This window comes from Malania oleifera, chromosome 12, assembly GCF_029873635.1.
Source record: "Malania oleifera isolate guangnan ecotype guangnan chromosome 12, ASM2987363v1, whole genome shotgun sequence".
NCBI lineage: Eukaryota > Viridiplantae > Streptophyta > Magnoliopsida > Santalales > Ximeniaceae > Malania > Malania oleifera.
Genome location: NC_080428.1, coordinates 82,091,780 through 82,108,522, shown reverse-complemented (window position 1 = coordinate 82,108,522; position 16,743 = coordinate 82,091,780). Strand labels below are relative to the sequence as shown.

Genomic DNA, 16,743 nt, shown 5'->3' with positions numbered 1-16,743 from the left:
ATGTAAAGTCTCAAGTGAAAAGGTATATATTTATTCTCAAATGTGACATAAAAGACAACACACTTTAATTAGAATAAACTCATAAGAACTTTGCTAGTAACTTTATAAAGTAGGAAGGTATCTGGGTATTTTTAAAGAATACAGAGTGCAATGTCATTATCAGATAAAAGAGTGTAAATGGATTTTACCCATAAAAAAAAAAGTACAAAAACTGAATTGCAACTTAAAACCATAACCAAATTGTGCTTAATCCCTTGAATCATCACTTCCTAATCTTAATGCTAAGTCAGCATTTTTAACATGAGACATAGGGCATTAATAAATGTATTTTGATCAAATAGCACAAGCAAATTTTTGAACCATTGCACAGTAAATTATAAGAAATAAAAAATTTCATTCATCAAAAAGCTAGAATCAATTAAAATTACATCTCTAATTAATGCACTATCGTTCAACAACTAAGAAGCTACCTTTTTTTCTTTTTCTGATAGCAACTAGCTACTTAAATGCAAGAAATGAAACATTGGCAGCAAATGTTTGGTATTTAGACATGAGAAAGACTATACTCCTGTAAGAATATGGGAGCTACATTTCTATCATGCAGAAGGATCCGAGTGAGATCAGAAACAGCAACAGCTGACAGCACATAATGTATCAGCCTTGACTTATAGCTACGGTGATCAAGTGGGCCACAGTTGCTGTAGAAAGCCCCAGCAACCCGCCAGCGAGAACCTGTAATACAATGAGCCATGGGAGTGACCAGTGTACTATTATGCGTATACTTAAAAACTAAACCAATTTCCAGGCATCACAAATTGTGAGAACAAAGAGAGGCATGAATTTGAACAAGCCTGACGAGGGGTATGGCCAAGAAGCTCGCGTAGTGGTCTGCTGTCAGCCAGGGGATGTTCAGCAGGAAGCTCGTACACAATTTGATTCAAAACCTGAATGATCAGTTCAAGTATATGGAAGCAAGCCTATATGAGATGTACATACAGCGACATATTTTAAGATAACTCTACAGGGTGCTAAACAGTCGAGCAATAGCTTCTAGACCAACAGGGGAAAAAAAAACCTCTGCTTGGCGCCCAGCATGTAGTCTCACACCAAATGCATCATACATCACCTGCCAAAAAAATTTACATGTGAATCTCAACCATGCCACGAGGCTTTATGAAAGAGTCATTCTCTTGGACATTTTATTCTCTATTTGAAATGAAAAATTAATCATGAGCATCACACAAATAAGAAACTTATGAAAAGAATAAGCAGGTACAGAGCTTAACCACTGATTTGGATGTGCCTCAAATCAATCCAATGGCAAGGATTAGAATCCGATATATTCATATTACAAAAGAATCAAACATGGTTATGCTCTTGGTCATCCAAGACAAGATGCGACACAATTATCCCTAGAAAATTTACAAGCACACAAGACATATACATGCACAGGTACATATATAAACCCACCCCAAATTCATACATGGACAGATGGACTATGGAGCCATGTCAACTGCCAAGGGTCTATCCCTCCCGCTCTCCCTCTTAGTAAGGCATGAAGATAGGATATGGGTGGTCCAAACGAATTCAATAGGATAAAATTAATCAGATTCCAAAAACTTAAAAATATGATGTGTCTCATCCAGGGTTAAACTTGACTATTACCAAATTCAATGAGTTCCCAATCTGCTAATGCCCTGTGTGAGATTAATATAAAGTTGCCAAATTAGGTGAACATCTTGGAGCAACAACAAATAACATGATCTAAACGCAACAGCTAGTAGGCATTAGCTTGGCCGATTGGATGGAGTATAGAAATGGATAGTGAGACATAACCTAACATGATAATAGCTGATCAACTTTAAAGATTCCGACTGTGCAATTCTTATTTAACGTTTTTAAATAGGAGAACTATATAAACCTTATATGTGTACATATGTCTATGTACATGTATGTTTATTAATATGTGTGTGTGTGTGCGCGCATCACACTTATAACAAGATCAGGGGAGAGATCATACAACACATGCTAAGACCAGTGCCGTCGCAAATACAGATCCTCCAAAGCCATCTTGGAACCCTACTGCTACAGCCAGAGCAGTGACTGTGGCAGAATGGGACGATGGCATCCCACCAGATCCAATAAGTTGCTTTAGATCCCATCTTCTTTCCTTATACCTGCAAATCTACCACAGTTAAAGACGACTCTTAGGGTAAACAAGTTGCAAGTTTTACAAGGATGAATCCACCATTAACAATTAGAAACACCAGCATCAATATCTTGAGATTGTGAATTTGGACAAATTTTGAACATTTTCGAACACAAAACATAAGATTTCGAATAGCTACAATGGATTGGGGCCTTAGTCCTTAGAATTCCAACTCCATTGTTTGGTCGAGAAATTGGATATAAAAACAATAAGCCCAAACGCCTGCGAACAATTCCAGAGTGAGAAAAAGGTCTTTCTTTTAGGAAATTTTGTTTCGTAGAACTGGAATTTTCCAAAATTAATTCATCTATGTAGAACCAAAAATAACCTAATCGGTGCATAGAGTAATCCATCAGTGTTCGGCTTCACGATGTGTAAAAAGCACGCATGTGAGAATTTGAAACACAAGAACGAAGAACAGCAACGGATCAGGGCCGGCGATTGAAGCCGGCCTTCTACATTTAAAACAAGAAAATGAACCTACCAGATCCAAATATCAAGACGAGAGAGAGAGAGAGATACCAGGCGGTGAAGAACTTGATGAATTGGGCGATGGCGAAAGCGAGAAGAGCAGAGAGGAGCGGGTAATTGTTGAAAGCAGAGGAAGATGAAGAAGACGAGGAGGAGGAAGTAGTAGTAGTCGCAGAGTTCCCGATCAACGATCCTGATGTAGCCACGACATCATCCATCGCCTCTGTGTGTGTGTGTGTGTGTGTGTGTGTGTTCCTTTTCTCTTGAACTGTCGATCGATTCGAGAGAGAGGTTCAAAGATGGAGAATGGTCAATCAACGATGGGTGCAAACAGTAATAATTCGAAGAAGACGAAGAAGAAAGAGAGAGGGGGCAAATAAAAATGTCACAAACGTGTACTTTCGTTGGTGCGTTTGCGCAGTTGCTTCATGCTCTTATCTAACGGTCTTTGCCCCTCCCTCTCTCTCTCTCTCTCTCTCTCTCTCTCTCGCTCTCCCTCCCTCGCGCGCGCGCTCTCTGAAACAAGAGTGAATATGCCGAATCCCAACTCCCACGTTCCAATTCACGTCTTAAAGGACATGCTAACTATGATTAAGATTTGGAATTTACCAATATTAAAAAAATAAAATGTCATTCAATGTTTTTCATTACTTGGACTCAGCACATTCACACTACTCACTTAAAACATATAAATAGCTTCAATTTTGACAAAAAATAATATGAATATATAAGATTTGAAAAAATCATTCTTAAAATTTATGGAAAGACATAAATCTTCTCTATATTTTATAAAAGGACTAAAGGCGCTTATCTCCCTTTTAATTTGACAAAAAAATATGAATAATACAAATATTTTAAACATTTTAAGAATAAAATTTTTTGGATGGGTGAGGAATAATGCATATTCAAGACTAGTATCAACCAAGATAGTTTTATGGCTATAATTTAGAAAAAGAAAAACAAAAAATTTGCAATGACAAGTTACTTTTACTATAATAGTGTTGCATTAAAAAGTCATAACTAAAGTGGATGAATTGCTTTGCTTATGGGAGTCATTTTTGACCAATTTTATCGTAATTGTTTTGTCATTGTGAAAAAATGGGAAAAAAAAAGGGTAAGATTAACGTATAAAATTTGGGAGTGTTTCTAGTTAAAAAGGAAATTCTACTTCTGAGGGCTTTTGCATTGATGAATCAACTGGTCATGTTGCTGCATTTATTTATTTATTATTACAACATGAAATCCAAAATACACCACCCTGTTTGTTTAGTGAAGCATGACTCACCATTAGCCTCACTTTTATATCTCTTCAAGTGATTCTAAGAAATTTGTATAAATGGAGAATTTTGAATATATCAAGGAAAAAATTATGAAGGGAACTAATTTTCTCTTGATGGCTTTCAAGGAAAATGAGAAAAATAAAACATATGTTAACTCAGTGAAAAGATTTCTTGATGGTTATCCAGGAAAATGAGAAAATTAAACATATGGTAGATCAATGAAAAAACTCACTGTCATTAAATCTATTGTTTTTCTTAATTTTTAATTTAAACTTTCAAATAGAGGGAAATTCTAATAGAAATTGATTCTTTTTTTTTTTTTTACTTCCATTTTCTTTCACACAATCCCTCATCCAAATACAACCTTTATTTTTTTTTTAACTGAACTGAATAATCATACAATCAAGCTCTCTCTCTCTCTCTGCTTGATCCTCTTTAAATAGAACAGGCCTGTAGCATGACTGGATGCAGAGACTAAAGAAAGCAGGGAAGCAGCTGATGAAGCAACTTCCAATGGCAACAGACCATGCTCTTTGCTGACGAAAGAACAGCTAAAACGAAGTTTTCATGGAGATGACAGGCATAATTTTGTAATACCTGGTATGCGCTTGTGCATCAAGACAAATGTTCCTCATGGTAGATACGTTACGCTGCAGAATTCAATATCCTTATTAAGTCATGCTTCTCACTACGCATAAAATTCGGCACACAGAAGATTTGAATGGCATTGGGAACACGAATTTTGGGATGTGAATTTGGAAGAGTGACAATTTGGATAATGTATGCTACAAAATTCAATGGACTACTACCAAAATTCACACAATTTTAGATTCACAGCCCAAAATTTTGCTCCCAACCACAATATTGCTGAACCTGACTGATGGTGAACTAAGATGGATTCAACATGAGGTTGGGGAAAATAAAGGGAAAGGGAATAGAGTACCTGTGATGATTCTTTTTAGTAAATCAATAAAAAGGAGACAGCCGCTTGAAGCAGCTTCTCCATGTAATGCTTTTACATTTTGCATACATACCCTACAGAACCTGCTAGGAAGAAAAGAAGAAGAAGCAAATATATCATTTATCAAACAAAACCAGCATGAAGAACAACATACTGTGTTTCCACCCTCTTTTTTATCTTTAGATGGCCAACTAAATTAGTTCTTACAGAAGGCATTACGCCACAAATTTAATGGCTACAGCACATCCTTCCCGACAAAATTCATGAGCTCTGCCTTTGCCGCTTCCATTACCATTTGAAAGTCTATGTGTGTGTATCTTCCCCTGCAAACCAGAATTAGAATGGGCAGCTCAATTCCTCACTCTTGCTGAAAAATCTTAAGAACCATTACAGTACACCATGAATGAATAACTAGGGCTCATGGACGCAAATAGCCCTAATGCATTAAAATATGGAAAATCACCAGGATGTCTAATAACTGCACGTTGGTCATTATTAGAACTACAGGATAAATTGAGGCAATTAGAGGGGCTTCCGAACACCGCATGGAAGTTAAATGACTCCATTTTCTTTCTCAGACTTCACACTATTTTCGCCATCCCTGTTGTTTCTCATGGCACTTGGAGTGATAAGTTCAAGAGTTAGGTAATAAGTTGAATCCCAGGCAATGATATTATTTCCATTTGTTCTTATCTTTTTATACAAGTTCAGCTTAAATGATGATCAAAGCATTCAAATGCTACAAAGCATGCAGTAATAATTTTAATTCCATGTTCCAAAAGCATTGTTGGAATGCAGGGAAACAATTCAAGTAAGGTCAAGAGTCCTTTGATGTCTAGAGTATATAAAATATGGGCCCAGAGACCCACATATGACCATTGCACCAAATCATTTGCACATAATAATTAATGAGTGAGACACAGTGGAGTAAACAAAAATATCCATGGATTGATATCAGGTGTTTAACTGACTTTACCAATCTGTTTTGTGCCAATTAGAAAGTAAGAGCAAGAAAAGAAATTTGTTGATACCAGAAATGAGTTCTAGACCATGTTGCAGAAGGATAGGCTGGGCTGGCAATGCCATGCATTATCCTTGCGACAGCTCTTGGTGTGAATTTAGCCTGAGAATTACTCTGCAGAAATACCTATTATGTCACAGAGAAAAAAAAAAAACATAGGCGTTAACACTGCCGAGCATGATTTGCCTTCAGTACCAAATTTGTATCACCTGCAGAAGTCCTTACCTTTATATCCGCTCGCAAAAAGGGGCTGCAAAATTACCTCTATCAGTATGTTGAACAGTTACAACTAACAAATAGGGACAAGATTCAAATATATCCTCTACTGTACAGGCAAACATCTATATGAACCTGACGGGTCATCAGGCCCTCATGCATCTTGGGATTATTGCCAACACAGGAATGTGACAAATTTTGACTGGAAACCAAAAACTAGTAATGGAACCCTGAACTTCTTTTTCAGAAACCATGCTTGAGTGATATGAAGGCATTAAAAGATCTGCATTGACCTGCTTTGAGTCATCCTGTGAGCGACATCTAAACCATTATCACCACCGAAGTAATCCAGAATATTTCTTTGCAAGCATGCTGTATGCTGGGCACCATGGCAACCATGCTTCTTCTCACATACTTTGGCAGAAAATGATGCAGCACTGAACATTGCATCTAATTTACGCACCTAAATTTGAAGGCAAAATGCATGTCATTTGCAAGGGTAACAGTACATTAAACAGAACTATAAAATCCCACAATACAGGCCAACTGACCACCTCATTGGTGTCGATGAAGAACAGAAAAGTTTGACTGCATTTGCATGCATATGACTATATTTACTTATATATCAGTGTTTGGTGTCTGACTTTCCTGGATGGGCTGCCCCACAATCACACAGTTGTTCTGCACCATGATTTCTAAGGATGATCAGGATGGCCTACCAAACTGACAAGGCTGCTTTAAATATAAAAAGTGTGTGAATAACACATCAAACAGACAAGATTTCAAGTCCAATGGTCACCACAAAAATTTCACACCTTTCAACTATCATTTTCTTTTCCTGCTTCTAGAATATACAATCTAATGTTCATCAAGTCCTATAGAAGGAAATTTTGCACCTGATGAAAAAAAAAAAGATCTAATAATTAATACCATAATCGATCACCTGACAACTTTCGACCTCTGAAAACCATTTTGTGAGATGGGCAGCAAGAGAACAGAAGTCCCCTGGAACCTTGACAATTGTATAACAGTAGGCCGGATCCTTCAACTCATATGTAATTTCTCCCTTCAACTATAATGATCCAATCAGAACAAATAAATAATTGAATAATCAATGAGTTCAAATAAGGTAAAAAGTATAAATTCTTCCCCAATAAAAAGGTAGTATTAAATCATGAAACATAATAGAGTTCTGAATGCCACTTGACATGAACTCCTCATCAACACAAATTTATTTCACTATGTTTGGGCATATCAAAATGTAAAACTAATAAGAGACATAACCTATCCATTGTTATAATGTGATCATTTTCCATTATTTTAGTGTTGCAAAGTATAAGCACAAAATTGTAGAATGTACACAATTACCTTACCGAAACAACACTTTTGTGCCATAGCAAAGGCTGAATGAACAGACAAAACACCGCTGTTATACATTATTGTCCCCCCTTTGGCTACAGTGGTTCATCCCCTGGCTCCCCAAAGGAGGAACCAGGGTTCCATTCCTCCAAGGGGAGGATTTGGCATTGGGGTTGAGTTAGGCCACTGGGGTGGAGCAGGGTGGGGTCAGGGGAGGGGGTTTGGAAGTTGCCAAGCAAGTTGTTTCGAGCCATGATATATGATCTTCTAGAAGCACACAGAAACTTTGTCATATCTTTATCCCCACAATTATTATACTATGGAAATATTCAAATGGGCTTATATGCAATCAACATTAATTTGAATTAAATTAAAATCCTTAGCAACCCATGTTGCTATCACTAAAATCCTGTTCCAGTTGAGTGCGGCTGCAGCTTAAACTCTTTTCCACCTGAGTTGCACTAACAGGCTTATGTAAATTGTTGAAGGGGAATTATCACGAAATTCCCAAAAAACTTGTGAGAAACAAAATAGAGAAAAACACACTCCGAAAAAAAAATAATCACATGCACAAGACAGTATTTACGTGATTCGGCAATTTTGCCTACATCCACAAAGTTGCAGGTATACATCAAGGAAAAATACAGAGTGCGGCAATACATATTTTCCTCTCTCAAAAATTGCATCAAAAAAACCTTAATCACCGAAAACAACGATTTCTATATATATCCTGCGCACAGAATTCACAATGAGCTACAAAACAGGCCCCAAAAATTTTTCCCGGGGGTATGTCGATGAGCGCTACAACATCAGCCCAAGCCTCCACTCCACGGACTAAGCCTAGTAAAAAAACTCCCATTAAAGAACCACGCAACATTATTTCGGGTCGGCTTATCATCCGGATCAAACACAATTAGGCTCCACAAAGCCCAACATAAAGTACATATAATGTGACTGCATGCAAAAGCTTTCTCTGCTTCCTTAACATAAGTTTGAGTCTTTTTGCAATCATCATTCATGATGATTCACTGTGAGTCCCACAAAAGGATGAGTATGGAAATCCAGATAACGCTCGAAATATCAGCATCTGCACCCAAAGGAGGATGCTTATAAAAAATAACTCTTCCTATAGCTTGAAAAATGTTATTCTCATTATTATTATTATTTTTCACATAGCTGATCTCAACTCCTATTCTTGCCTCTAAGCACTTTGTCATCATCATTAATTTTAGCAAGCACTAATATACTCTTAAAAAATTCCCAAAACATAAATAAACTTGAAAAACCACCAACAAAAACAGAACAAACTGCACTTGCTTTCTATAATAATGATTCATTTTTTGTGCAATAAAGATAAGAGAGAATAAGAATGCTGATTTATAAATAAACTCAATGCTGTTGCCAAAAAAATCAATAAAATGTAATAATCATCAAGAACATTATAAAGGAGGATTCCTCAAATAAAAAACAAGATCATATAATCTGATTATTAGGCTGAAAATCTGGTTGTAACAGCCAGAAACTTTCTGTAACGGCTAGGCAAATCAAGAGTTAAAGCTTTGTAACAGTTAGGCAAATCACAAGTTAAAGCTTTGTAACAGTTAGGCTTATTTTTAACTTTCATTCCTAGAATAGATTTTGTATACTTGTATATATTTTCATACAAACATTTGTAATGTGTGTGAAATATTCTTCATGAGAATAATAAGAAATTTAATGTCAATATTTTCAAACTTCATCATGGCATCAGGAGAGCCTTCCTCCCACGAGAACCCGATCACAATTCCAATAGAGATGTCTCTTATTGCTCTCAATATCACTACTCAAATAAACAAAAAACTCACACCTTCAACCTTACCTCAATGGCGTGCCCAATTTGAAGCCCTCCTCATGGGGTATAATCTACTTGAGTATGTTACTGGTGATAAACCCTGTCCCGACTCCACTGATACCTCCACTTCAATCCTTCAAAGAACCCACTGGATAAGACAAGATAAGCTTATTCTCAATGTCATTTTGGCTTCAACGACCACCACCATAACACCATTCATTTCCATTGCCAAAACCTCCCAAGAAGCATGGCAAAAATTACACACCATGTATGTGAGCAAATCCCGCACTCATGCAATGCAGCTTAAATAGGAACTCAACTTGATATAGAAGGGAAATCAGACGGTTCAAGAATACTTGCACACCATTAAATCTCTTGCAGATGAAATTTCCCTCATTGATCATCCTATCTCTGAAGATGATCTCATGCTCTACATCCTAAATGGATTGGGAACTGACTTCTGTGAAATTGTAGCCCCTATTCGCGCACGAGAACGCCCACTCACATTCGAGGAATTACATGAAAATATTGACAACAAATTTCTTATTACTCTCATGAAGAATATTTCACACACATTACAAATGTTTGTATGTAAATATATGCAAGTATAAAAAATCTATTCTAGGAATGAAAGTTAAAAATAAGCCTAACTGTTACAAAGCTTTAACTCTTGATTTGCCTAGCTGGTACAACCAGATTTTCAGCCTAATAATCAGATTGTATGATCTTGTGCTTGATTTGAGGAGTCCTCCTTTATAAACATGACCTAAATTCAAAGTATACAAACCTTTAGGTTCTGCAATTGATTTAATATGTCTGAAGCTGTAAACCCAATGCCATTTGCCACAGAGGGCATGTCAAACACATATTGCCCTTGCTTTGTTTCAGACCTGAAAATTCCATCAGGTACAGCCTCATATAACAAGAGTCTAATGACCTGAGAGTGAAATTATGGGATTTCTTCATGTAGTAAATTACTCACTCCTTCAGAATTGCCGCAACAATAGTATCCTTGCCAGCAAGCAACGTTGGTGGAGTCTGCAATTATGCATATCACAAAAATATTTACATAAATACACATGAAAAAATACAAACAAGTTCCTATAATGTTTAATGAATTGAGTTTTTTCCTCTAAATACAAAATAGAGAGAGAGCTGAATTGCCATATCCTGTAACTATGCTAAATCATTTTGTTGGCGAACTCCCTCATAGTAATATGAATCAGAACAATTAAATGAGTCTTTATACCATCTGCACCCTCAAGCATATAACCACACCTTTCAATAGCACTTCCAAAGCACCCAAAAAAATCTTAAATAAGCTCCCAGAATTACTTCAAATAGTCATCAACAAATGCAAAGAGATTATATATTGGTCTGATAAACAATTGAAATCCACAAATATATTTTCGACCCACCTTGTGGAAATTCAAAGTGCAAGTTACATTTAGCTGCGGAAGTAGACGCAAGTATTGCACTTCACCCAACTCCAAGCATGTCAAAAGTGTAAGCATCACCTAAAAGAAAACCAATAATGCTTAACAGATAGACCTTGAATATGTTTGAGAAAACAAAATCAAGCTTTCTAAGCTGTAATCTCAGTATGGATAAAAGGACAATGGAGATAAATAGATGAATTGCTATTGATATTGCTGCCGCTGCAGCAACAGCATTGGAACTGTGCATCAGATCTGTTATTGATATTGCTAAGTCAAGGCAAGTAATGACACCCAATGTTGATATTATTCTTGGTGGTAAAGTGCTCAACAGAAGGCTCGCTTTGGACACAGAAGAAGAAGACTACTATAATGAAAAGGGACAAGCTCCCAACAAAATCCAAACTAGGCATATTATGGGGCATTGGTCCTTTAGAATAAGCATGTCCACCCCTTCATGAAGCCTACACTAATAAGACTACATGACTCCCCAACTGATTAGTACAAAATAATAGGGCACAGTGGTTAAGAATTGTGGGACGTGTAGAGTCTTGCCATTCTTTAATCCAAAGTTGGCATTTTTTTATGAGCTTCAACCTAAGGCAATGATTTGATTGTACAGTGAACAAATCATTTTGGTTTACTCAAACAGGCTTTGCATTACCAGACCTTCTGTATGTCTGCCACGATTATCAATAATTTGTTTATGCTAAGACTTCTTCTGTACATCTGCTATGTTTGGTACCAATTTAAAGAGGAACATTGTGAATTAGTACCAAAAAGACTGTCTAAAACTGTTTTGACTCAGAACTGTTCAGCAAAGACAATGATTTTAATATGTGTCAAATCCACAATAATGGCAATAATATAAGAAAAGTACCTCTTCTTTAATATCAAATTTGCGAGATGCTGATTCTTTAACCAAGGAACAAATTTTCCCACATGAATCCGTGTCGTTGCTAAAAACTTGACATAGGAATTTATTTACAGCATATTCATCTACACCATTACTGAAGACACACCATTATAAAAGAATTTAGATCTTTAAATCTTTTAATAATATAGTAAGGAAATAAAATGATATCTGACCACCTGTGCACAAGACTACGAAGCTTGAAATATGTGATGTCATCGAAAAGGAGATGACAATAAGATAACCTCCCATCCCGCCCAGCTCGTCCAATTTCCTAAAACAATGCAGAACTCATCCCATTAATTTAAATTTGACACCCGGACCATACCATCACACAGCTAGTGTTTTGAGGAAAGAAGAAAAAGTAGATTAAGAAAAAGAGAGGAAAAAAAAAAAACAGACCTGAACATACTCTTCCAAGCTTTCCGGCAAGCTGTAATGGATAACCTGAAACATAAACACTCAGCAGGTTCAGTATTAGTTCCCACAAGATGGTGCAACTAATGTATGCATATGCATGTGAAGAGAAAAGTGATATATGGGGAAGCATGTAATGCATGCACATAGTGACAGCTGCTGGAGGAATTTATGGCACCAAAAAATACACTAGTCCACGAGGAACCAACCAGTTGCTAGTATATATGCATACACAAAGTACATGGCAGCATTATGAAGATTTCTAGCACAAAACATTAGCTTGCTTAACTTTTCTCTTCCAGGTTCTAACAATTGAATAATTTTTCGTCTTTTTTTTTTCCCCCGGAAAACTTGTTTCTTATTCTGGTACTAAATTTATGTGCTGACTTGAAGCCTAGAACCCATTGAACTTTGGACTGCCACGTTGTTGCACCATACGTTTTGATATACTGATGGTACACCATTCTAATGGTTAATCTTTTGAACAAGAATTTCGGACATCAGCAACATGCATAAAACAAAAAGGATACTGAAAAGAAATCATGCTACAATCATGACAATGAACTTTCTCCTTACAGCTTCGACATCCCTCTTATCGAGCCCCATGCCAAATGCCACAGTTGCAACAACCTTCCATGAAAGGAAACAAATCAAGTAAATAATTCGGGGAATTAAAAGTTGCGTCAGCTACAACATTCATAATGAATTATAAAACATGCATATATGGACCATACTAAACAACAATTATTTCTTTACCACTCTTATCTTGTTGGAGCAAAACAATTCCTGTCTACGACTCCGATCCTTTGCAGGGATACCACTGTGATAACACTAAAAGGAAAATCACAGTTACCGTGTTCCATGTTAATATTTGATAGCAAAAAATTACCCTTCATACGCAGCAGAAAAAATTGGCATACTAACCTTTGCAGATATGTTATTATCGCACAAGTACTTGCTTATTACTTCAGTTTCAGACTGCAAATTAATATGTAAAAGTTAATATCCATACAAATAAACAATGTGAATAAGTGCCCAATGATTCACTGATACCCAAAATTAAATATCCAGTGTTAAAAAGGAGAAAAATTATCTGCTTCACCACCAATATATTTCATTGCAAATTATACTGGGAGATTGAAAGTAACAGACACATCACAGAACTAAGATGTGAGCTTGCTGAAAGGCATAATAGATGCATGATATATGTCAAAGAATCATTTAAAGCCTTAAGTAAATAATCATGCATGAATACCTGGAATTTGCAGTAAATGATAATGCTCCTAAGGTCAGTGAAGGGAGAAGACTTGATCAACATTAGCAGATCCTTCATTCTGCAAAATTCAAAATATTAATAAACAATTAAGAAGATTCAAATAGGCGCTAAATAATGAGGTAAGAAAGAGGATGAACAGGAGATAAAATGGAACAGTTATTCCTGCCTGTTTGCACTCATCGATACTGACAACTGCTGATTGTCCCTTGGTTGAGTTCTCAGGATAAGATTGGTTGGGGGGATCTCAAGAGCAGACATGACAGCCTGCAAAGTTCTGCTTGTTGCAGTTGCAGTCATAGCAAGAACACATTCAGCATTAAGCCTAGCCCGGAGCATAGATGCCCTGAGCCTCATATACGAAGGCCGGAAATTATGTGACCTATTAAATTGTTCAAAAATATAAATTAAGATTACTGCATGAAATTTCAATGCCATCAAGAATGAGATTTCCTTGAGGGCAGTGAATAATGGGGGAATTACCACAATGCAGGGGAGGGAAAATTTTAAAAGGACTGCAACAACTTACCATTCTGAAAGGCAGTGAGCTTCATCAACCACTACAAGTGATACATGTATAGAACTTGAAAATAACAACAAAAACTCAGCATTTAAAAATCTCTCTGGCGATACAAAGAGCACCTGAAATATAGACCACCGAACCTCAGCTTCTGGAATTAATCCAAATGACAGGTCTTTGGAACTAGGTTGTGCCCCTTATATGTATCAAAAAGTTATGCACACAAAATCCATAAAATGCAACAGATAAAAATAAAACAAAAGCACCAAACAATGAAATGTCACCTAAATTTTGAAGAGCTGAATAAAAATAAAAAATCTGTTTTTCTATAATATACTCAATCTCAATTTGCTTTGTGCCTCCACTTGGCTCAACTCTATCTTAGCTCAAATTGAGCTTGAGCTACTCAATCAGATTTTTGAGTGAAGTTAGATTTTTGCAATATTACACATGAATATAATTGAGCTTGCTCAAACTTTTGTTATTTTATTTTTATTTTGTACGAGTGGTATATTACATTTTCATAAATACATTGAACATTATAAATTTTATATTTCTTATACATATATTTAACAATATGTATTTTATGATCAATTGACCCCAATCAAGTCAAGCACAATTTTTTAAAAACTCAGAGTCAGTTGGAGTTCAAGTTTGATAATCATAAGATCAACCAAGCTTGAGTTGAGTATTGAGATCAAAATCTTTAAATATAGTTGGAGTTTGAGTATCTCAAGGTGTCAATTCAACTCAACTTGAATCCACCAAGGAATACCATATTAGAGAAAGAAACGTTGACAGAGCTAAATTACAGCACAACCACGGATAACATTACACCATCACCTTTATGGTTCCTTCTCGAAGCAGCCTCAGTGTTTCTGCAACTTCTTCAGCAGTCTACAACAATAAGAACGAACAATTAGGCCACATCCACAATATGTGTGTGTGTATGTGTGTGTGTGTGAGAGAGAGAGAGAGAGAGCGCCACCTGACTGCTAGACAGAAGACCCCCAGGAATCATCGACGGGAGGTGTTTCAGCTGATCAATCATCAATGCCACCAGCGGACTCACAACAAGCGTTATTCCTTCCAAAACCATCGCAGGCAACTGATAGCACAACGATTTACCCGCACCCGTCGGCAAAACCAGCATGGTCGAATTCCCAGAAATCACCATCTTGATCGCCTCCAATTGCCCTTCCCGGAACGTATTGTACCCGTGCGTGAGCTTCAGCAACTTCACCAAGTTCTCTTCCGACGCTTCGTTTCGAACAGCCAAAACAGAATCTTCAATCAATTCAACATCAAATGCTAATTTTCTGCGCGCATCCCACTCAGGCGTCTGCAAAACCAGACCATCTTCTTCACAGATACCATTTTGAGTCTGGTCATCAACTTCAGCATTCGTTTTCCTCTTATTTCTTCTGTAAATTCTCCGGCCTCCCGAAAAACTAGAATTCTTTCTTCTGCCCTTGTTCGCAAACTTGCGTTTAGAACCGTTCATGTTTAGCTTTACAAAGTTCCCTTCTCTAACACACTTTGGCCGTTTAGCGGGCATCAATGGAACATTGCCTCCAATCAAATTAGGATGCTTCCTTGCAACTTTCCCCGAATTTCCAGTACAAACAGATTCGCCCCTGAGTCCTTCCGGATCCAGATCGGCAGAGACAATATTACTGTTCTCTCTAGCCTTGATCTCGCAGTCAGGGATGGGTACAGCAGGAACAGTGGTATCACTTTCGATAGAATCCGGAAGAGGGCACGGTCTTCGGAGCTTTGAGAAAGATGCGAACTTGGAGAAGTAACCGGCGGGCAGGGTTTCGATCGTCGAGTGGTCGACGGAACCGGCGCGATACTGGTCGGAGGAACGGCGAATTTGAAAGGGTAAAGCGGGTAAAGGAGATGGATTAGGAGGAGGATTGTTTTGATGAGAGGATCTGGAGGTAGGTTTTGAGGGTTTCGGCTTGGAAGGGGGTTCGGGTTTTGAAATGGAGGTTGAGCGGGAGGAGGCGGAGATGGCGGTGGTCTTGATTCTGAATTTGGCGGAGGAGAGAAGAGTAGGCGGCGGCGGAGGAGGAGGATCTCTGGGAGGGGTGGCGGAGATGTGAGAAGCATCGGAATCTGAATCGGAGTCCATGGATGATGCTTGCTTGAGCTTGAGCAGCGATGAGGCACACTTGCAGATGCTCTGATCTTTTTGGGCGAAAACACCTATTGTGCCTTCCCCCGCCAAATCTTTTTGTGAAAGTACTATTTATTTTTACTTTTTTTTTTTGGGAATTTTCGCATATTCAAATATGTTATTTTAAGTGAATAATTTTAAAGTCTTAAAAACTAAACTAAGACAAAATAATTAATATTCTAATGGGTGAAAGGTATAAGGTTGGATGAAAATAATATTAAAGGCGTAGAAACAGCCTCTTGTAAAAATATAACTTATGATTGCGTACTATAGATCCATTGTAATCCGTCCCTTTTTTGGACTTCGCATACGTTGAAGTACTAGGCTGCCTTTTTGTTTTTTTTTTTTGATATGTACAAATTAGGAGTTTTTTATGTAAATATTATATAAAAAAATAAAAAAAACACATATATAAAGGAAATGGGAAGAAATTACGTAAATGTACCAAACCGACTTTTCAAAAGTCGATTTGGGCTAAAAAAAAAAAAAAAGAGCTATCGGGTATCGTCATTGTCAAAAATAAAAAAAAAATAAATAAAGTTGTCAGCTTATTTAAGAGGGGAGAGAGAAGAGAGGGAGGGGAGGGGATTTGTAGGGGGACTAACAGGCGGGGAAAACAAAGAAGGGAGAGGGGTCTGACACACGGATGGGACG

General features: G+C 37.2%; 2 protein-coding genes across 7 annotated transcripts; both read right to left on the bottom strand.

Annotated features, from left to right (window-relative positions):
* Positions 1-374: 374 nt before the first annotated feature.
* Positions 375-3,234, bottom strand: LOC131144709 (uncharacterized). Of its 2 annotated transcripts, none has more exons than XM_058093538.1 (5): positions 2,732-3,234; positions 2,021-2,177; positions 1,076-1,126; positions 852-944; positions 375-732 (listed from the first exon to the last, which is right to left on the bottom strand). In XM_058093538.1, the coding sequence occupies exons 1-5, from the start codon at positions 2,896-2,898 to the stop codon at positions 655-657; spliced, it is 546 nt and encodes a 181-aa protein (XP_057949521.1). In that variant the 5' UTR covers positions 2,899-3,234; the 3' UTR covers positions 375-654. The 2 variants fall into 2 exon arrangements, with proteins under 2 accessions (XP_057949521.1, XP_057949520.1); XM_058093537.1 differs by having other exon boundaries at positions 857-944.
* Positions 3,235-4,253: 1,019 nt separating this feature from the next.
* LOC131144707 (ATP-dependent DNA helicase Q-like 5) lies at positions 4,254-16,129 on the bottom strand. 5 transcript variants are annotated; one of them, XM_058093530.1, is made up of 21 exons: positions 14,896-16,129; positions 14,751-14,804; positions 13,917-14,029; positions 13,557-13,769; positions 13,370-13,448; positions 13,039-13,092; positions 12,871-12,945; positions 12,691-12,744; positions 12,100-12,144; positions 11,877-11,971; positions 11,665-11,794; positions 10,767-10,865; positions 10,331-10,386; positions 10,136-10,238; positions 7,102-7,230; positions 6,452-6,621; positions 6,168-6,192; positions 5,953-6,068; positions 5,129-5,244; positions 4,904-5,004; positions 4,254-4,610 (listed from the first exon to the last, which is right to left on the bottom strand). In XM_058093530.1, the coding sequence occupies exons 1-19, from the start codon at positions 16,042-16,044 to the stop codon at positions 5,157-5,159; spliced, it is 2,847 nt and encodes a 948-aa protein (XP_057949513.1). In that variant the 5' UTR covers positions 16,045-16,129; the 3' UTR covers positions 4,254-4,610; positions 4,904-5,004; positions 5,129-5,156. The 5 variants fall into 5 exon arrangements, with proteins under 5 accessions (XP_057949513.1, XP_057949515.1, XP_057949516.1 ...); XM_058093532.1 differs by lacking the exons at positions 4,254-4,610; positions 4,904-5,004; positions 5,129-5,244; positions 5,953-6,068; positions 6,168-6,192 and adding an exon at positions 6,710-6,839 and having other exon boundaries at positions 6,495-6,621; XM_058093533.1 differs by lacking the exons at positions 4,254-4,610; positions 4,904-5,004; positions 5,129-5,244; positions 5,953-6,068; positions 6,168-6,192 and having other exon boundaries at positions 6,498-6,890.
* Positions 16,130-16,743: the final 614 nt, after the last annotated feature.